Source organism: Cryptosporidium bovis (genome assembly GCF_009768925.1).
Source record: "Cryptosporidium bovis isolate 45015 chromosome Unknown contig_14, whole genome shotgun sequence".
Taxonomy (NCBI): domain Eukaryota; phylum Apicomplexa; class Conoidasida; order Eucoccidiorida; family Cryptosporidiidae; genus Cryptosporidium; species Cryptosporidium bovis.
The window spans coordinates 84,699-105,404 of NW_027125045.1; the positions used below are offsets into that span (position 1 = coordinate 84,699).

Consider the following 20,706-nt stretch of genomic DNA (forward strand, 5'->3'; position numbering starts at 1 on the left):
TAAGCTTACATAACTTCCTATCAATTTTTTATATCATTGAATTGATGATGCTTTCCTTTCATGTATGTTATATGCCATGAGTTTTTCAATTAAATCGGCATGAGTTAATATCATTCTTCTGCAACAATATCTCCTTAAACCAAGTTTATCTAGAGCTTCACTGTAAGTGTAAAGTGAATGAAATACATCGATATAATAAAATATTCTCCTATTAACACTTGTTTTACCACCTTTTTAGTAACAGGAAAACATTAATAATATTAACTTACCCTTCTGGTACATTATTCTGCAATAAAAGTAGCCAAGGTTGCCACAAATTACCTATTACTTTTCCACAAGTAAAACAACGAACAGGGATAATCATTATTCTTTACTATCACACTGTCAATACTTCTTTCACTATATTCATTTATATTGTTATATATTGGTTCGTTTTTCCAATTTATCTGAATGAAATACTAGATTGTTGTTTCTACTATTTAATCATAAATGGGTGGCGCCAAAGGCGGTAATTATTATTGTCACATCTAACGTTAAGAAAAAAAAGATTTTATATTAATATTTAAGGAGTGATAATAATACAGGTACTAAACTATATCATTTCTCACTCATTCTTTATTTTCTGTATAATATCGGCAACATTCATATTACTTTCAATTACCTATTCCCACAGCCAAGAATATACTGTAATTTCAAAACATTTATAGATGGAAGAGAATGAAACATTGGAAAATGAGTACATAATTGAAGGAAAAGTAAGAATATATAAAACAAACAATGACGTTTTTTACAATCCAGCTCAGGTCTTTAACAGAGATCTGTCTATTATTGGAATCAAATCTTTTTTGAATCTTAGAAAGAGAGACATCTCCAGAAAAGATTTGAGAAAGTTCAACAGTTCAAATATGGTGAAAGATGCCTTCCGAAACGGCACCTCTGAAATTGATGTAAATGTCTCGCATTTAACCACAACTTTATTGGAACCACTAGGAGCATCTGGGCTTAGATCAATAAGATATTTAAAGGAATTATCTTCTGAAATAGACTACTTAATATGTGGAGATATAGATCCCCTTGCGGTAAATAGAATGAAAGAAAATTTTGCACTTAATTCAATTCCGGAAGATAAATACACTTGTATTTGTGCAGATGCAAAAAAACTCCTTTCGTTGTCAAGTCCTAATTTGATTAAAGAAATAAGTTTATTGAAAGAAAATAGTAAAAACAATATTCAGGATGTGTTAGATTCTTTACTTGGAGGTATGACTTCAAAAAATAAGTTAAACAGCGATTCCAGATTTACAATAGTAGATATAGATCCATACGGTACATGTGCTCCGTTTATTGATGGTACATTAAATTCATGCGAAGAGGATGGTTTAGCATGTTTTACTGCAACAGATATGCCAGTATTATGTGGTAACGTACCGGAGGTTACTTTTTACAGATATGGAGGCAATGCACTAAAAAAGCCATATGGTCACGAAATGTCTTTGCGTCTACTACTTAATAGAATTATTACTACTGGAGCAAAGTACCAAAAAAGTGTAATACCACTATTAAGTGCGAGTGTTGATTTTTATATTCGCGTTTTTGTCAAAGTTAAGACAAGTGCAATGAATTGTAAAAATATTTCAAGTACCACAGGATTTGTACTTCAATGTACACATTGTCCAAGTTTTCATGTTGTAAACTTTGGTGAAAAATCTAGAGTTTTTAATAAAAATAAAACAAAAAGAAAAAGAGAAAATGGATTTGAGAAAAATGGAAGCATGAAAAACATTGACAATAATGATAATATTGGTAATATAAATGAAAATCAGACAAATGAGGAAAAAGAATATGATTTATCCCTTGACATTACAGATCAAATAGAAAAAGTTAAATATAAGGTAAATCAATTGAATATGGATCTCTATGATAAAAATTATTCCGTTAAATGTAAAGAATGTTTAAACGGAAAATATTGTATAGGTGGGCCAATATATACCGGTAAACTTTATGATGATGAGTTTATAGAAGAAATGCTCAATTATTGTAATGAATTTGAAATCAATAGTAAAAATGATACCAACGCACAAGGGTTAACAATGAATAAAAAGATTAAAGGCTTACTAATTTCAATAAAAGAAGAACTTAATGATTCTATTTTACACTACCAAATACCTTCTCTCTGTAATTTTCTCGGTATAGAGATGATTAAACCTATTATTTTTCATTCTGCATTACGTAATTTGGGTTACAAATCTTCGCATTTCCACAGAGATCCTCTTTCATTAAAAACAAATGCTCCAGACAAGGTAGTTTTGGACATTTTAAGATCTTGGGCATTGTTAAATCCCTCAAAAAAGAACAAAAATTCTTCTTTTTTAAGCACGAAAGTTGAGACGGAAGGGATTACGTTTGATGTTCACCCGGAAGTTCTTCTAGAAATGAAAGTTAATAATAGTACGCCTCGTTGGCTGCCTAACCCTGAATCAAATTGGGGACCAATTTCTAAACCAAAGAAAAAAAAAGAATAACATTACGTGAATATCCTATCTTGCTAGCTAAATAGTTTCCTATTATAAAGTTTAGTAATGAATAATATTTTTTTGTTTTATCTTATTTAACTGTACAAATTAACACATGACAATTTTGAATTAATTATTTCTATTATTCCGTATGTAAGATTCTACGTTATTGTCCGCTTTTTTTGTTTTAATGTTTTAAATAGGTCTTAAACTGTCCCTAATTCTGTTCATATTAATCCATTCCCTTATTCCATATCTATTTGCTAAATATGGTCTAACGTCGCTTAAAAATTGAAGTCTGTTGAGCAGAATTAGTACTCGAAGAAGTTCATTATCTTTGGGACACCCATACCAACTGTCTACTGGAATGGCATTATCCAGTTGAAGAGTATTACTAATTAAAGAATTATCAACAAGAACAGTTCTGTTAAGATTCGCTCCTTTAATTGTTCTCAAATCTTTCATGTATCCCTTGTTATAAACTGTACAATTTTCTCTGAAAAGTTTATATTTTATTAAATTTTGATTTGGGTCTATAGAATTTATAACTTGTTCAGCATATTCTCTTGTGCTTGCTGTGAATATACAAATATTACCTATTTTTGAAGCACAATCCAAAAACAATTTAAGAAATGGTCTGTAGTATACAGCCCATGGAGTCTCAAATGCAGCTATGTTTACGAGCAAGTCAGGTTTAATATTACCTCTAATGGGTTCATTTGTACAATGTACCAATGTTTCATCCATGTCCAAAACTATTAATAAATCACCGTGTTCTTTTTTTTCTTTTTGTGATCTTGATAGTGGAAATCCCCTTAGAAACAAATTTGAATCTTCCTTAAAAGGTTTTACTATGAACGAACTCATATTTTTACATTCTCCATAAATCACCCTATCTGGGAATTTTGTACAACATAGGTATTCTATTGCAATTGACATTGCTCGAGATAATATTCTTGGTCTTCCAGTCACTATATTTTCCATAGCCACATGAAACGTAAACCCTATTACGTTATTTCTTGTTGGTTTTGATATCAAAAAACAGTAATTTAACAAATTTTCATCGTCTCTAAATGATTTAGGGTTTGTGTCTAATTGAAGATGCTTCATTATCTCCTTAAATTCTTCCACCTTGTTTAGCAAACTATAACTTGGTATATCATTAATCACCTCTACTTCATCTTCTATTGTACTTTGGGTATTTTCAATTATACTTATTTTGTCTTCAATTATATTCTCAACTATTTTTGGATTCTTGTCGGTATTTCCTTCTTTTATATCATCGTCACATAGCTTCGTTTTTAGAGGTAATTCTTCATTATTAATATAATCATCTCCATTAAAAGTTCTAACCCTCTTTAGTTTGTATTTAAACGATGCCATCAAAATTTCCCTACTTAATTATTGCTATTATTTTTTAATTGATATCTAGGGATCAAAATATTATAAAAGTTAAAGCTTAAAACCTAATCACTAAACCCTAAATTATTTTTTGCTATTAGTCATAAAACAAAAGACGAAATTATTTTTGTTTTGATTTATGATGCACTTTTATTTAAGGTCCATTTATCAGCACTTTGGGCCAAAAATATTTGATAGTTTATTTATTTTTAGAGAAAAAAACATTAATTCATATTAAACGAAGAGTCATTTGTAACTTTTTCACAGGTAGTTCAGTTATGTTCATATTTACTTATTCTAATGATGGCATCACTATTTTTAAATTATGAAACACGATCCCAAACCCCCTATATTCAACTAGTGAAAAGAGAAAAAACGGCAATAAGAGCAATGATATAGATGATGGTGTTAACATACATATATTTTCATTAATAAATAACAAATTTTAATGTTAGACATAAAATTATTTTTGTGGTGTAAGACTGTAAAAATAATGTATATAAAATAAAAATAGCTAGAAAAAAATGATTAGTCTTATTCTAACCTTTAGTAGTTATAGTAAAACGCAAACAGTGAGTAGTATACTTCCCCACTATTTACATATTTCCACACATACCATTAGTTCACTTGTATATAAGTAAATGACTGTTATATGAAACCAATATTATTAAAAAGTTCAGGCAGATGTACAGAAGTAGACATATATTATTTAATAGCTGCAGATTTTCTATTGTAATTTAGTTAATGGTTAATACGAATACATAATTTTTTAGCCGTTATCACTTCATGCACATTTGCAACTTATTTTTAAAGAATATAATATTGCCCTCTTTAATTGTTTCATCCCGCTGCATGTAAGGGGTACCGCCTAAAGTTTCTAATGAGACGCATACGTTATGCACGAATGTCTGTAATTGACTTGGGAGCAGAAAATATGTAGAAAGTAGTAAAAAAAAGGGAACTGCAAATATTAAATTTATTTAGCGTGAGTAAAGATATTTACTGGAAAAATACAGACTAATCTGTTTGCATAATTGTTTCATATAGTTTTTGGGTAATTGTTTGTTGAGATCACAAGAAAAAAAATATTTAAATGAGAGCGAAGACATAGTGTTTTTTTTTAATACTTGATGGAGCGAGTGAGAGAAAAAGAGAAAATTGGGATAATATTCGGATTTATGGGTTGGTTGTTTATATGTTTTTTTGCTTTCTTTATTAATGGATTAGTATGTGGATCAGATGTAGATGAAATTTACAAAGAGGAGATTAAAAAAAGTCTCAAGAGGCAAAAGATGGTTAAGAAACAAGTAATGATTGAACGATCAAAACTTGTTGCTGAAATGGAGATGCTGTTGTGCAATAATAGCAAATTCTCGTTTATAGAATGTGAATATGGTAGTTCAAATGTTGTTTTGAATTTTGGAGGGATGTTCGGCGTGGGAATATCCGCAATGATCTACCCGACAAATCCGAATTTTAGAATGTATAAAAACTGCGAGATAGGGACAGATCTATCTTATAAGTGTTTTGAAAAGGATTTATTAACAAATAATGAAGGCATACGTGTTTTTATCAAACGCGAAAATAGTAAATTAATAACGCAATATAGACATGCGTATTTGGACAAATTACCTATTGCTATCCCAAATAAAATTAGTCACGAATTTAATATAGCATTTTTGATGGAAAAATATATGGCAAGTTATTTATCAAGTAAAAAAACACTAGGTAACTATATTAGCCCAGATGTTTATACAATAACAACAAAGTGGGGTTCACCAATTGCAGAATTTGATCGCTTTATATTTATGCAGTTTCTGGAGGGAGTAACTCTGAGTGAATTACTTAGAAAGTTGCGTCAAAGTGAGATTTATCACATGAAAAACAGTTTCAGGAAAGTTTTAAGAGCATATGGTAACCTGGTTGCTGCTAGGAATACACAAAATAAAAATATTGACTCGATAAAAAGAAGGGAAATGCTATTGAGGATAAGTATAAATAACTCAGCTGGAGAAATATTGGGTAGGCTAAGGTATAGATTATCCATTTTGGATCACACTCTTAATTTTCTACAAAGAATTTGGGAACAAAATATTTATCATTGTGACTTATGCCATCCTAATATCATGATTTTAGAGGAATATCTAACAGATCCCATTGAAATAACCAAAATTATTAGAGAAGGTCAAGGATTTCTTATAGATGATGATCAATATATAAATATGATGGAGGTGAATAGCCTTCCTCTAGAAATCACAAAAAGGCTTAATGAGAGGAATGAATCATTGAGCAAATTTAATTCAGAGAGTGGTTATGAAAATAATTGTCCCAACAATGATACCAAAAATAAAGCAAAACTACAAAGTTATAGTGATAACAAAGAAGATGAAAATAAGGATAATTCATGTAGCAAATCCAATACACCTGATAATAGCATAACGTTTGGTTCTAATTTAGAAGAAACATTAGACAATGACCCAACAAAATATAAAGCTAGTGACACTATTAACTCTAAAAGGAAACGTGGATTGCGTGTTATACGTTTTAAACAAGAAAACTTTAGAATTATTGATTTTTCGTTTGCTGTTGATTTAACAAAAGAAATGATTAGTTATAAAGGTATGGATAAATATTTTATTGAAACACCATGCAGAATATACAGACCTGACCGTAGAGAAGATATTATTGAGTTACGTAGATTTGTTGATGAAGTGGTGTATCATGCTTCAAAAACAGAAACTATAATATTAGCAGACACCTGGAGCACTGTTATTGAGGAGCTAATTAATGAAAATAGCAGTGTATCATATCATGTTGATAAATTTTTAACTCATGATAAATCTGTAGCTACTCAGGCAAAGCAATTTCTAACTACCATTCAAGTTCTACAGAGATTTTTTAAAGAACTAAGAAATAACATATATGGTCCAGAGTGGACTGGATGTTGGGAAAACTTTAATGAGTGGAGGAAACTCAAATTGGTTAATAAATTCGACCAGATGGAAAGAGAAAAACTTAGGTTTCAATCATCGTGTAACATAAAGGATATGACTATTGCTATACATAAAGCCAGAGAACAAATTCATCATCATATAAATAGATTTAAGCAAGGACTTCTCGGAAGCACCCTAATAGATGCATCATCTACAATGGATCACTATTATTCCATTTCAACTGCACCATTATATATTGAGAAAAAACTAAGGGAGATAATAGAAAATAACCTGTTTAAATTGTCATGATTTACTACATGAATACATTACATACAAACACAAGTATGCCACACTTTTCTATTTACAAATCACAAATTTTGTGAAACAACGGAAATTCAAGATATTAATTACCACCCACCTTCACCACTTCCCGGATTATATAGACCGATCCATTTTAGTTCCTGTTCCCGTTGTCTGGATGTCTAATAGCCTAATCTTCTGGGCATTTAAGCAGGAATAAAGACGGACATTGAGTGGAAACTCAAGTATTCGAACTCGTTTGCATTAAATTATTCACAGAACCTTGTGGATACTCTCCATATACACACACACACATACAAACAAACGAACAAGAGATAACTACATGAATTTCAACAAGACAATTGCACTGCATTAAAGCAACTTATGAAGAGGGGGGGAGCTAGCGATATCAAACGAGAAGTGGGTAAGATTGAATGAATGGAGGAGATGGTTGTAATTGAATATATAATACATACACGTACTGGTCCCATTGAGTACACATGTTCATGTACTTATTGTCAGAGGAACTAATCTATGCCAGATGTTTTTTAATATTTTATTATTAACGACAAATAATTAAAATTCCAGTTTGGGTTTTACCTTACATTTATTTGTAGTTTAGGTGTCTTAATAAACAGGTATATTAAGTATATTAATAAGTATATTTTAAATTTGCTTAACATTTATTGTATATTCGGCAGTATTTATTATCACTTTAACTACTTTGTTGATGTGTTAGCGCCTCTTTGTCCACTATTTTAACAATTTTGTATGTTCCTATGTATTTTTCATACAATATCTAGGCGGGATTATGTGAAAAAAGTGGATATTTAATAGTGTGGAAAACAAATTCTGGGCTTATACACCAAGTGTGGTAATACACCGGTGTAAGTGAAAAAATAGAGTGACGTAAAATTCACTTGCCTGCATTTTGTGTCGACAAGGTCACTTAAGAAAGCTAAAAAAATTTCAAGAGTAACTCAGATAAATAACATATAAAATGGCTAGAACTAAACAAACAGCTCGTAAATCAACTGGTGGTAAGGCACCACGTAAACAATTAGCATCCAAGGGTGCAAGAAAATCAGCACCAGTAACTGGTGGCGTCAAGAAACCACGTAGATACAGACCAGGAACTGTTGCCCTTCGTGAAATCAGAAGATACCAGAGATCCACAGAACTTTTGATCAGGAAGTTGCCGTTCCAAAGATTGGTTCGTGAAATCGCCCAAGACTTCAAGACTGATTTGAGATTCCAGTCATCTGCTGTTATGGCTCTGCAGGAGGCTTCCGAGGCTTACTTGGTTGGTTTGTTTGAGGACACAAACTTATGTGCCATCCATGCTCACCGCGTTACCATTATGCCAAAGGATGTCCAGCTTGCTCGTCGTATCCGTGGAGAAAGATAAATATAATTGTGCTGGTGGTTATTTGTTGCCGGTTCATCTGGTTGAGGATGTGGTCCCTCCGTCATTGATCTCTGAGCATTGTCATAACCTGCTCCTTGAGGATTCTGAAATTGTAAGAGCTTTCTGTCCATCCATTATGTACTAATATCCTATTACTAATGGATTTCCCTAATATGCATGCGTTTGCTTGCTCCCCCGGGCGGCACTAGCCGCCATACTTAGTTTAAGCCTCTTAATTTCTAGCTTTGCTTCTTTTAACTTGTTGGGGCTGGCTGAGCCGGATTGTCCTTTTGGTAGAAACGAAGAGAGTGCAGGGATGATTTGTACGAGTTATTACGGGTCCTAGGCTACCTAGTCTTGGCCAGTGCGTGACCATCCTACATGGAGGTTGCGGCGCTGTGTTCGCTAGGATTAAACGTCCTTAAAAACATGTTTGTTAACATTTCTTTCATCTCACCCAAACTTTTGCTTATATTTGAGTTGGGGTTAAAGTTAATATCAGTGTTGAAGTTTACATTGTTGTTTAGTCTATCAACTTCAACTAGGGATTTCAGTGTTGAGAGGAGCAACTCGTCCATTTCTTCGCTCGCTTTTACTCTTTGATCGAGAGTTAGTTCACTTTTTATGATATTTTTCTCCGAAGAAGCAAATGGTTTTCCTCCAAATCCAGAAAGGGTCACATCGACTCCGTCAATCCTTTGAATGTTTTCTTTTCCCAATTCACTTGATTTCTCAATTATCTTCATAATGTCATTGACTTGAGTCTTTTCTTCAATGCTTTGCTCAGTCGCAGCACCATTCTCAAATTGTAAATCAGAATTTGCGGACACACCCGGAATAATATATTTTAGTTTTTCTTCAACTTGAGAATTATTATTATCAGCACAGTTCGCCCTCAAGCCTTCTCTTAAGCCGTAATAAACATCTTTGACCGTTGAGATTTCTTTTTTTGATTCCAAAATCCAGAAAGTTGGATCTTTTGTCCTAGACTCATCAGAAAAGGCCTCATTTGTAATCCCAGTTACCGTGAATTGGTCTGATTCCTCACTCATTTATATTTAACACAACTTTAATCACTATCAAGCAACCTGAAGCTTCATTGGTAGTTTTTGGCGGTAAAAGATGTACGGATAAACATGGGAGCTAATCAATACATGGGTTAAGACAAAAAAGAGATAAATATATAAGATTATAAGATAAAATTAGTACAACTAAGGGCATAACATTAGCAAAAAAGTATGGAGAGATATTCTTATAAATGTGTTTCATCTTAGCTGACTAACTTTTATCAGAATAAAACGATTCTACTGCTTTATCGAACTTGTTTTCAATCATATCGCATATTTTTTCAAGGTCATCACAAGATTTAAGCAAAATTTGAGTGGCACCAATTCTCTTATTTGAGATTAATTCTTCTTTGTATTTCTTTTTTCCGGATGAACAATTAACATTTTGTCTTAAGTCAAGTACCCGATTGCTATCTTCAGTTTCAACATTAGATACTGTTTCAATTCTTAAATTCATTGAAAATATAGATGGGTGTGGTATTGCATATCCTGCAAATGTTGTATACGGGTTTAGCATTGCTAAGTGGCGTATTACGTTTCCTGTATAATAAAAAATAAGATTTGTTTATTGGAATATTGAGAAGAAAATGTGAATACCTCGTTTAAATCACAAAAAAGCTCGTTCTTTACATTAACTTACCCAGAGTATGATCTTCTTCATGCATCTGGAATGTCAAATTTGGACATTCCAAATTATTTAACATTTCCTGTTTAGATGACAATTTATTTACTATATCTTCAGATTTTTCATCCTCCCTCATTACTATATCATTCATATTTGTTGCCATAGAAAACAATCAACTCCTCGATTTCATTCAATTTCGACCAAATAAGTATTCTTAAATACTTAAGTGCACTTTTAGCTTTAAATTATTAATTTGACATTTACGAAATAGGCGCCTTCTGATTTGTAAGTATTTCGATGCTAGACTATTCTATCAACTATTTGCTCAAACTTATTTCCACAATTTATAAGTATAAATACCATTAAGTAAGGTTGTTTCTACTTTAATTCTTTAAAGATAGCTTTTTGGTATTATAAATAAACGTTAAAGCTTGTTTTATTTAAATTGTTTTTTGGACATTTCGATTGAACCACAAGGCGGTGATAAAGTATAATAAACTACAATTGGCTTCTACTGCTGATAATTATTGTTGTTAGAAACTTTTGAATATGGATAGTAGCACATTAAAAGAATCTAAAGAGTTTATGGATACAACACAGAATCTGCTCATTTCAATTTTGGATGAGCTTAGGGAAACCGTTGATATCATATCTCAGGTGGATTCGAGGAAACATAAGGAACTTGAGGGTCACATTATAAGGTAGGTTATTACACTTTGTATTGATGATTTTTAATTTCAACCTTCAATGTAATTGATTCAAAAAATAACATCATCAACAGGTACTATAAAAATGTAAGTGAACTTTCTAATGTTTTAAATTCTAAGATAGATAATATGAAGGACAATATGGAATTTAACGTTAATGCTACTGTAAAAGGATTGATGCTTGAAAACCGACTAAGATTTGAAGCGATAACTAAATCAGATTCACAAGTCAAGGCCGATCTGTGTATTAGTGATTGCGAAACCATTGAATAAAGATTCAATTCGTTTCATACATAATAGTTGCTTTATATTAACATAAGCTCAGTTGTATTTTCCCTCTACAAATCAATTAACGATTACATTGTACGGTCTTAAAAAATGAATTGGAATCTATAAATATATGGGATTTTAGAATTAGTTTGGATTCTTCAATATGAGTATTATTGAGTCTCCTCTCACAAACAATTTTGATATAAATCTGTCTTTATTCACAAATTTTGAACCTTTGTTCCCACTTGATTTTACCGTTTCTGTCCATATTTCTCTTGCATCTGTAAGTAACAGATTACAATGTCTATCGAATGCTTTGATTCTTCCCAAAATTTTTCTATTGTTTCTACAATTTATTAAAACCTGAGTATTTGTTTTAACACATTCTGTTAGTAGACTAAGTGGGCCTTCATCGGGGTTATCCTTTAGTTTTGCTTGTAAAACACTGTTTGAGTCGGCAGACATAAATATTTATATACAGATAATCTCTTGCCTTTAAAATAGTAAAACCTTGACAAGCTTATAGTATACAAAAAAAATTTGGCCTCTATGGCAACTATCAATTAAAACAGAAAATAACCAAATTCACACTACTGTGAAATAAGTGACGGATATTAGTTGGTACCCTTTATAAAAACACCTTTTGTCTTGTTTGTATTTCCTCTGCCAAATTCGAAACCTGGTATTTTATCTCTTTGGAAAAAAGCCTTAAACTTGGCTTACTCCCGACTCAAAAAGACATACCCATCACGGCGCCACTGTATTGAATCATTTTTGACCGATTTTGCTTGTTAATCTCTAAAAATAAATAGAGGCGATATGAATTCAACTAGGAGATAGAAACAAAAAAGTTGACTTATGACAAAACAAAATATTATACACTTCATACTATAGAGACTGAAGTTACAGTTTTTATTTGACTAGGATAACTTTGCATTTTTTTTAATGATTATTGTTTGAGACCGGAGAGTTAATAAGTGAAAATTTCAATAAGAAAAGTGGTTATACGATATAATTCTTTTTTTAGAGAAAAAATGAAAAACAAAGAAAATAAGAAAGATGCTGAGGATAGAATTGGAACTGTTGAACCAAAAGAAACAAGAAACGGTGATGAAGTTACTTTTGCTTCGTTAGGCGTATGCAAAGAACTATGCATAGCATGTGAGTCTTTAGGTTGGAAGACCCCAACTGAAATTCAGAAGAATACAATACCAATTGCATTGGAAGGAAGGGATATCATAGGTCTGGCTGAAACAGGTTCTGGAAAAACAGGTGCATTTATAATACCAATATTACAAAATTTACTTAGTGATCAGTCATTTTTATATGCAATAGTGTTGGCACCAACAAGAGAACTTTGCGTACAAATATCAGAACAATTTTCTGCGTTTGGTTCGTTGATAGCTTTAAAAGTAGCAACTATAGTAGGAGGTTTAGACATGGTTTCACAGTCTCTTTTATTGGCGAAGAAACCTCACGTTATTGTTGCATCACCTGGAAGACTTGTAGATCATCTTGAAAACACTAAAGGTTTTAATATTAACAGTGTGAAATATCTGGTTATGGATGAAGCGGATAGGCTCTTATCTATGGACTTTGAATTGGCATTAACAAAAATAATTGAATCTTCACCAAATAGAAGAGTGACATACTTATTTTCAGCGACAATGACAACAAAAGTTGCTAAACTTCAGAAGATATCTCTCACTAATCCAGTTAAAGTTTGCGTTAATACAAAGTACGATACAGCATCAAATTTAGTGCAATATTATATGTTTATTCCATTCAAGTATAAATGGAGCTACTTTATAGGTTTAATCCAAAATTTGGGACAATATACAGGAATAGTTTTTTGTAATACCTGTATTAGTTGCAGAAAAGGTGACTTGCTTTCGAAAGAACTTGGATTTAATAGTGTAAGTTTACATGGAAGAATGACTCAATCTCAACGCCTTTCTGCGTTAAATTTGTTTAAGGGAAAGCAAAAAAGACTTCTTTTCACAACGGAGGTTGGGAGTAGAGGATTGGATATTCCACATGTTGATTTTGTTATCAATCTAGATGTTCCTAACTCGAGCAAAGATTATGTTCATCGAGTTGGGCGCACAGCTAGGGCTGGAAGAAGTGGAAGATCTATAACAATTGTAACTCAGTATGATGTCGAAACATTTCAAAGAATTGAATTTGCCCTAAACAAAAAGCTTGAAGAGTACACTTCTATTAGTAAAGAGGAAGTAATGGCAATTCACCCCAAAGTATCTGATTCTCTTAGAAATGTAGATGCAGAACTTAATGAGTCAAATGAAAAAGTGACCCTTGTTGGACATAGAAAACTTGCAAAGAGGAATAAAAAGACAAAAATTTAATAAATTAATTTGCCGTTTCAAATGAATTTTAATTATATATCATTCCCTTTTCCTTAATATTTGGTCTACTACCACAAAAGCAACTTTTTTGTTTAAATGTAGTTTACATATGTATATGTATAATATAGATTATATGCACAGTTTAAAGTATTTCTCATTCCTTAACTTACCCGATGAAAAAATAGAATATCTTATCATCATTTTTCTTGATGATGCTGATTTATAAAGGGCTCCTGAAATTGCCCCTGAAATTGCGGAATTAAAAAAGTCATCTTTTTTTCTAATAGCTTTGGATATTCTATAAAAACCACAATAAAACATTGCTAATTGAAGTTGCAATTTATGTCTTAGTTTTAGTAGCATTTTAATAATTATAATTAACTTACTAATTACGGACATAGGATTTGCAATGTTTGTGCTTTTCAATGTACATTCGTTTAAAATCGAATTAATTCTAAGTCTTGTTGTTAATGCAGGTGTTCTAAAAGCATTAAATAATCCATAGGTACTGCCAATCAATAGGCCTTTGAAGTTAAATAGAAATATGCAGGTTAAAGTCATAGTTAAATATGAGTGAGAATACTTATCAAAAAGGGGAACCACTAACACATACCTGTACCGTAAGAAAAACCAACACTGTATGTTAACTTTTCACCCCATAGTCTATCATAATTATTGAGAAAGAAATCTTGTCTTTTTTTTATGTTCAGTTTTTCGATTAAAGCAGGGTCAGTATGTGTGTCCTCGCTGATATTTGGACTTTCAGTAAACAGAAGTGTTTTCTTTTCATCAGAGTTTTCCATTTTGCTAATGTATTTGTTTTAAATATAAATATTTTGCATCTTAATTTTTAACTAGCAGGCGGTGAATAATAAATGTTAATTCACTTGCATGTATTGATTGGGGACGGTAAATACAAGGATTTGGAACTTGATTTCACACATCAATAAACAGAGTAATACAGTCAATTGTTTTATTCGTTCTTTCAGAGTAAACGGACAAGGTAATCATGCCAGAAGATCACCACACCAGATGGCCCCTCAAACCACCAAGGTCAGAGTAAGTTGAATAACTAGAAAATGTACATAATAGGGCAACATATCGAAGTTAAAAAGACAGAAAATAAGATAGAATGTCTTACCAAGTTATCAACTAACAAAAATCTAGACTAGGGAAACTTGACAAGTCACCAATATAAGGAGCCAAAAGGCCAGAAATCGATAATATGTCAAATTATGTTTAAAGGTGAGAATAATCCCATAAATGTTGTTGTCATGTATAGGATCTAGAGGGTAGGCAGATTAGGATTTTACCTCTGCTGTTAACAAGTTAGTTGCCTGACTTGATTCAGATACAATCTTGGTGCCTCTCTCTTCAGCTCCATCTACACCAGCATGGTTCTCCATAAGACGAGACACATCGAATGTAGGTTTCGACAAAACCTTGACTTTCCTAATAAATACGTGTTGTAATGGGAAAATATGTCTGCATGCTTTTTCAATTTCCTTTCCGATTGACTCGGGAATGAATTTCTTTACCAAGTCACGCAAATTAGTACCCTCTGCCTCGGAAGTAATAATTTCAATCATCTTCTTCCTTATCTGTCTAATTTGTGAAGTTTGAGCATAGCAAGTTGATTTTACCTGGTCAGCCATTCTTCTTGTAAATGCAATGCAAAACAACCTCAAGACATAACCATCAGATGTCTTAACATTGCAATGGGCCTCAATTAGGGTCTGGTATTTCCTAATTAAGGAGCACAGTTTGTCCCTTGTCATATCCATACCATGAAACTCCGTAAGACAGGTTCTACCTTGGATGTCCTCACATTGCAATTTAATTTTTCTGAATGCCTGATCCTCGTCATTATTCAAGTCGGCCAAGCTAACTTCATAAATCCTGTGTCTGAGTGAATCAACTGCCAACTTAGTACCCTGATTCTTTGAAGCAATAGTTGTCCCGAAGTTACGAACTTTGAATGTACTTGGGGCACGTAGGTCGTAAAACTCTTTCCTAGACAATGGGTCTACAACTTTCTTGCGTCCTCCTTTCTTTCCCTTGGATACTCTCTTGTTCTTACCGATAGCCATGATTATTAAAAATTAACGGTCTAAATTCAAATACCTTTCTTTCCAATTAACTATCCTTCCCTAACAAAACTTCTCTATTGTTTCTTTCACCTTTTTATTTCCGCCTTGAGACGCCGTACCTTGACCTTTATTATCTTTACTCGCAATAATTATTGTTAAGAGACGCAACTTTGCCGCCTTAAGACCGTCTCGCGGCTGACTCTTAAGTGTGGGGTGAAATGTGTTAATAGATTAGAATCAACGCGAAAAAAATGTAAGAAATTTAGATTTATGATAAATCATATTTTAAAATTGAAATAAATGTTTTATTTATTCACAGTCTATACTTAAGGTAGTTGATTTTCTGATGTTGATTAAACGGCTGTAATTTCGCTATAACCAAAAACAGTTTATTCCTCCTAAACAATATGAAATGAAAAGAGAATGAGTAGTAGTTTAAATTACATCAATAACTTTATTTATTGCTATATAAATATATTATGCATTACAAATATATTAATAAATACATATAGGGTGTGTATTTGTACCTTTGTGTTTAAACATAAGGGGATGCAATCTATGAATAAAATTTCATTCTTGTGAAATATTCTATTATTTTTAGTGTTTGTAGTTTGGTGATGAGATAGAAATCATTAGTTATTGTTTGAATTCCTAGAGTGTTGTATCAATATATTGGAACTGGATCTAATGCTGCTGCTTTGCCACTAATATTGTTTTAATTTATACAACTGTTTTTAGACCTTAATTGTAATTGAGTTTAAAAGCGAGAACAGTCGTAGAAGTAAAATTCAAATCGTAACAATGGTAATGTTAGATATCATTATAAATTATTTGGAAGCTTCGTTCCCGCCTTGCACATAAAAAATACAAGTAAATCATCGGTTTAAACAGTAAGAAACAAAAATTAAATTAGGTGTAAAGATTGATGGAAATGCAAGTAAGTATTGGATTATATAATGAGTTTTGATAGATCTGCACCAGATTCATTGGATTTTTCACCTTCCAAATCTGATATGGGATTTGAGGAGAGATGGTTGGTAATTAAAAGCGAGGCAATAGAACCATTAGAAAGTTATCTATTAACTAGGATAAAGAAACATGATAATACAAAATCAGTGTTTACAGCAGAGGAATACTCTAGAATTTACACTCTGATTTATAATATGTGTACTCAGAGTCAGAGAAACTGGAGTAGGCAACTATATTTAAAGTACTCTGAAACCTTGGAAAACTTTCTAAGGGAAAAAGTATTGGTAAAGTTAAAAGGAGTGCCGGGGCCTGAGTTAATTTCTGAGTTTCAGCTTGGATGGAGTAACTATTCAATATATCTACATTGGATGGGACGGTTCTTTGGTTATTTAAATAAATACTATTTAAAGATTTCAGGAGAAGGGGATCTGATGTCAAAAGGAATAAATATATTTTATGATACGATCTTTTTAAAAATAAAGGATAAGCTTTCAATTTCATTTTGTGAAGCTGTAGAGAGTTCTAGATTCGGTAACAAGGTAGTTGAGGACACGAATTTGAAAGGAGTTGTCAGTATTTGTTTAGAGTTAAGCCAAAAAAGTAATATATTAGGGATATATGAGAATGAGATAGAAAATCCTCTCATTAATTCCCTATGTTTTCATTATAAAATTTTGGCAGATAAGTGGGTAAAAGTTGATTCTTTAATAGAATATTTGAGTCATATTCAAGAAAGCCTAAACTCAGAGCAAGAAAGATGTACCAATTACTTAACTGATTCAACATGGAAGAAATTTAAAAAATCATTAATAAATATATTCCTTTCCGAAGAAGTAGATATTGTAATTTCTCAACAAAACTCAATTAAGAAGTTGCTTTTCGATAATGAATTCGAGCAACTGAAATTACTTTATAGTTTACTTTCATCCCTTAGTAATGGTGTTCAAATATTATCTGCACAAATAAAAAAGTATATTTTAGAATGTGGACAAGTAATAGTAGATGAATTTACTAAATTAATATGCCAGAGAGATAATCCTGATTTGGAAACAACAATACCATCTGAAGGCGAAAATGATTTATCATCAGGGGAAGTCCATCAAAATTGCCAATATTTGTCTTGGATTCCACAAAAATGTATAAAAACTCCATTTAGGAAAAATACACAAGAATTATTATTTGTACAAACTCTAATGTCGCTATATGACCACTTAAGCTATCTATTAGTTGACTGTTTCGAAAGAGATACACTTGTACAAAAGACAATAAATGAGTCATTTGAGGTTATAGTAAATATGGATATTGGGTGCCACAACCAAGCTCAATTAATTTGCAATTATTGTGACCATCTTTTAAGAAAAGAATCTTGGACAGACAATAAATCAAACAATTTCAGTGAGTGTGAGCACTTTTATGTAATAAGCACTAAAATAGTTGAGTTATTTTCATTTATTCATTTTCAGGACTATTTCCTGGAAATATATAGATATAGCCTTGCAAGGAGACTTCTTCAGAGTCAAAATACCAATTCTGAAAAAGAGGAGCTAACGATTATTTCATTATTAAAAAATAAATGTGGAGCTGGTTTCACTTCAAAATTAGAAGGTATGGTTACGGACATCCAAACCAATAGAGAATTAAATAAAAAATACTCTTCTTATTTGGATGTTATATTTAAGGCTGAAACTGAAAACAAAGAGGTAGAAGCGTCTGGGAATAACATCCCTTGTGATTTTAATTTAATAGGAGATAATAGCAAATTTTTGAATTGCTCAAAAAATATGGAGTTTTACGTAAGCGTATTAACATCATCCAATTGGCCTACTTTTATTTATTCTGACGTTGTTCTCCCACATACACTTAAAAAGTATATCGACAGGTTTGAAGAATTTTATTTCACTGAAACTGATCACAGGAAACTTTCCTGGATTCACTGGTATGGACAGTGTGTAATTAATTACAACAAAAAAGATTCTAAAGGGACAAATTATAATTATGAAATCACTTGCAATACGATACAAGCTTGTGTATTGCTACTATTTAACAATAATTCTCTTCTTCCTTTTAATGAAATAAGAAGTCTATTGCAAATAGATAGTTCCATTTTAAAGAAGCAAATAGAATCCTTGACAGCTTCTGGGGTTTTAGTGAAAAAACAAATGGATGAGAGTGATAAGTCTTTATTAACACCTGAAGGTTCTAACTTTGTTCTTGAAGTTAATCCAGAATTTACCTGTGTTTCAACCAATCTCACCATTAAAATACCTTCTCAGGGAGAAACAACGATTAAAGATCGTATAGAAGAAGACAGATCCCATGCCATTGAGGCAGCTATTGTAAGAATCATGAAGCTTAAAGGAGAAATGGGGCGTAACGAATTGGTCTCTCATGTTGTTTCTCAACTTGAATGTATTAGGCCATCTACTACAATCATTATGAATAAAATAAACTATCTAATTGATAGAGAGTACCTATCTATGCATGAAGAAGACCCAAGTAGATACATTTATCTGTCATGAATTTTATATGTACGAAGTATAACAATTTATGTGTACACAAGCAAGAAATATGGTAATAATATATTATAAATCCCCTGTGTACCAACAAAAACAAGTATTATGAAAAGAGAGAATTATTATATCACCGTGTTGAGAAGTGAAAGTCGTTTAATTTACCACTATTTTATTTAATCCAGATATCATTGTTTTACATCTGAATTAAGTAAGGTTTTCTACATTATTGCTTTTGATTTTCTTTTTAAGTTTTAATTTTGACCGGACACTACGTTTCATTTTATCTCCAATATTCCTTAGTAATATATAAAATTTATGCCATAAACCATGCCATCAATTTCGAGGATACACCTTACTGATAGTTATATGAACTCACCAACAAGTACACGCTTGTCTACACCACTAGATGCTAAAATGGGTAAGCTCGGATGGAAACAAACATCTGTCGTGGCTCCTTCATGCCCCGGAAGTTTATTAATAAGTTTTTTATGTCTTACTGACCAAATATAAACTATTTTATCTGAAGATGCTGCTGCCACTAACTCGCCATTATGACTCCAACGTACTCTGTGTAGATTTTGCTCGAAACTATGTGTAGCACCCAACAATGTATTCAGTTTTCTGTCTTCAGTATCAAAATGGGGTTTAATATCCCAAATAATAATTTGGTTGTCCATACTATTTGAAGCTAATGATGAATTGAATGGGCAAACATCTAGACCCGTAATAGTATCGCCAAGGGAAGCTAGTTTTGTAACTATATTGGAAACTCTTCTCATGTCTATCCAATATATATTATTATCGATACCACCAGCAAAAATTCTATTAAATTCACCATCCATGGATACAGCAGTTATTGGATACTTATTCTCATATTTGTAAATACATGCCTTACTGGGTTGGAGTCTTAAATCCCAAATGCATACATTACCATCGTCTGATCCAGAAACTGCAATTGTGTTAGTACATTTGCAACTGTTGACTATCTTTGAATGTCCCTTAAACTTTGAAATTCCATCAAACGTTTCAGAGTCCCAAAGACGGACAGTCTTGTCTGCAGAACACGTTAAAAATTGAGATCCATGTTCTTTGTTCCAACATACTTCCAATACCGCCTTTTTATGACCTGAAACTACAATCCCCCTATCATTGTTTCTATAGTCGTTGAAAAATAAAATATTTGGGTCGTTCCCACAAACTACAACTGAGTTACCATCACCTGAAAAGCATGTACCTAGACATTCGCCACTAATACCGGTTAGTTCAAAAACTCTCAAACCATTTAAGTGACCAGCGTCATTGCCCACCATATATTTGAAACAAAGCGATATTAAACTTCTGCTCCAAGTTAATCTTTTTAAGTATTATTTTTAATTCAAGAGAAGAAAGGTGAATACACACACTCGTCCTCTAAAAAAATTATTTCAAAAAGGCAAATAGAAACTTTTCTTTTCCCTCTATTGATTTTTTCTAAACATTTTATTAAACCCGCCCCACTAGCCAATGAAGCAGAGTACCGCTATTATTGGTAAATAGACTCAGCG

The 20,706-nt window shown here is 32.0% G+C and overlaps 14 protein-coding genes across 14 annotated transcripts; 6 read left to right on the forward strand and 8 right to left on the reverse strand.

Annotated features, from left to right (window-relative positions):
* Positions 1-33: 33 nt before the first annotated feature.
* FG379_000625 (DNA-directed RNA polymerases I) lies at positions 34-364 on the reverse strand (the record flags this gene model as incomplete). The annotated part of the gene is made up of 2 exons (XM_067326035.1): positions 34-160; positions 270-364. 2 exons carry the CDS (start codon positions 362-364, stop codon positions 34-36), a joined length of 222 nt encoding a protein of 73 aa, XP_067182421.1.
* A 343-nt stretch (positions 365-707) lies between these two features.
* FG379_000626 (uncharacterized protein) lies at positions 708-2,522 on the forward strand (the record flags this gene model as incomplete). Its single annotated transcript, XM_067326036.1, has 1 exon — positions 708-2,522. One exon carries the CDS (start codon positions 708-710, stop codon positions 2,520-2,522), a length of 1,815 nt encoding a protein of 604 aa, XP_067182422.1.
* Positions 2,523-2,708: 186 nt separating this feature from the next.
* Positions 2,709-3,896, reverse strand: FG379_000627 (putative NLI interacting factor CTD-like phosphatase; the record flags this gene model as incomplete). The annotated part of the gene is made up of 1 exon (XM_067326037.1): positions 2,709-3,896. One exon carries the CDS (start codon positions 3,894-3,896, stop codon positions 2,709-2,711), a length of 1,188 nt encoding a protein of 395 aa, XP_067182423.1.
* A 1,196-nt stretch (positions 3,897-5,092) lies between these two features.
* FG379_000629 (uncharacterized protein) lies at positions 5,093-7,156 on the forward strand (the record flags this gene model as incomplete). The annotated part of the gene is made up of 1 exon (XM_067326039.1): positions 5,093-7,156. The coding sequence occupies one exon, from the start codon at positions 5,093-5,095 to the stop codon at positions 7,154-7,156; it is 2,064 nt and encodes a 687-aa protein (XP_067182425.1).
* Positions 7,157-8,147: 991 nt separating this feature from the next.
* On the forward strand, positions 8,148-8,555 carry FG379_000630 (histone H3; the record flags this gene model as incomplete). The annotated part of the gene is made up of 1 exon (XM_067326040.1): positions 8,148-8,555. The coding sequence occupies one exon, from the start codon at positions 8,148-8,150 to the stop codon at positions 8,553-8,555; it is 408 nt and encodes a 135-aa protein (XP_067182426.1).
* Positions 8,556-8,932: 377 nt separating this feature from the next.
* On the reverse strand, positions 8,933-9,607 carry FG379_000631 (uncharacterized protein; the record flags this gene model as incomplete). The annotated part of the gene is made up of 1 exon (XM_067326041.1): positions 8,933-9,607. The coding sequence occupies one exon, from the start codon at positions 9,605-9,607 to the stop codon at positions 8,933-8,935; it is 675 nt and encodes a 224-aa protein (XP_067182427.1).
* Positions 9,608-9,833: 226 nt separating this feature from the next.
* FG379_000632 (uncharacterized protein) lies at positions 9,834-10,139 on the reverse strand (the record flags this gene model as incomplete). The annotated part of the gene is made up of 1 exon (XM_067326042.1): positions 9,834-10,139. One exon carries the CDS (start codon positions 10,137-10,139, stop codon positions 9,834-9,836), a length of 306 nt encoding a protein of 101 aa, XP_067182428.1.
* A 657-nt stretch (positions 10,140-10,796) lies between these two features.
* FG379_000633 (uncharacterized protein) lies at positions 10,797-10,948 on the forward strand (the record flags this gene model as incomplete). The annotated part of the gene is made up of 1 exon (XM_067326043.1): positions 10,797-10,948. A coding segment is annotated over one exon (152 nt), but the record flags the coding sequence as incomplete, so codon positions are not given.
* A 420-nt stretch (positions 10,949-11,368) lies between these two features.
* Positions 11,369-11,689, reverse strand: FG379_000634 (small nuclear ribonucleoprotein; the record flags this gene model as incomplete). Its single annotated transcript, XM_067326044.1, has 1 exon — positions 11,369-11,689. One exon carries the CDS (start codon positions 11,687-11,689, stop codon positions 11,369-11,371), a length of 321 nt encoding a protein of 106 aa, XP_067182430.1.
* A 569-nt stretch (positions 11,690-12,258) lies between these two features.
* On the forward strand, positions 12,259-13,590 carry FG379_000635 (DEAD box; the record flags this gene model as incomplete). Its single annotated transcript, XM_067326045.1, has 1 exon — positions 12,259-13,590. One exon carries the CDS (start codon positions 12,259-12,261, stop codon positions 13,588-13,590), a length of 1,332 nt encoding a protein of 443 aa, XP_067182431.1.
* Positions 13,591-13,719: 129 nt separating this feature from the next.
* FG379_000636 (mitochondrial import inner membrane translocase subunit) lies at positions 13,720-14,393 on the reverse strand (the record flags this gene model as incomplete). Its single annotated transcript, XM_067326046.1, has 2 exons — positions 13,720-14,114; positions 14,204-14,393. 2 exons carry the CDS (start codon positions 14,391-14,393, stop codon positions 13,720-13,722), a joined length of 585 nt encoding a protein of 194 aa, XP_067182432.1.
* Positions 14,394-14,891: 498 nt separating this feature from the next.
* Positions 14,892-15,680, reverse strand: FG379_000637 (40S ribosomal S3A; the record flags this gene model as incomplete). The annotated part of the gene is made up of 1 exon (XM_067326047.1): positions 14,892-15,680. One exon carries the CDS (start codon positions 15,678-15,680, stop codon positions 14,892-14,894), a length of 789 nt encoding a protein of 262 aa, XP_067182433.1.
* Positions 15,681-16,636: 956 nt separating this feature from the next.
* FG379_000638 (cullin 1-related) lies at positions 16,637-19,168 on the forward strand (the record flags this gene model as incomplete). Its single annotated transcript, XM_067326048.1, has 1 exon — positions 16,637-19,168. The coding sequence occupies one exon, from the start codon at positions 16,637-16,639 to the stop codon at positions 19,166-19,168; it is 2,532 nt and encodes an 843-aa protein (XP_067182434.1).
* A 356-nt stretch (positions 19,169-19,524) lies between these two features.
* On the reverse strand, positions 19,525-20,472 carry FG379_000640 (WD repeat; the record flags this gene model as incomplete). Its single annotated transcript, XM_067326050.1, has 1 exon — positions 19,525-20,472. One exon carries the CDS (start codon positions 20,470-20,472, stop codon positions 19,525-19,527), a length of 948 nt encoding a protein of 315 aa, XP_067182436.1.
* Positions 20,473-20,706: the final 234 nt, after the last annotated feature.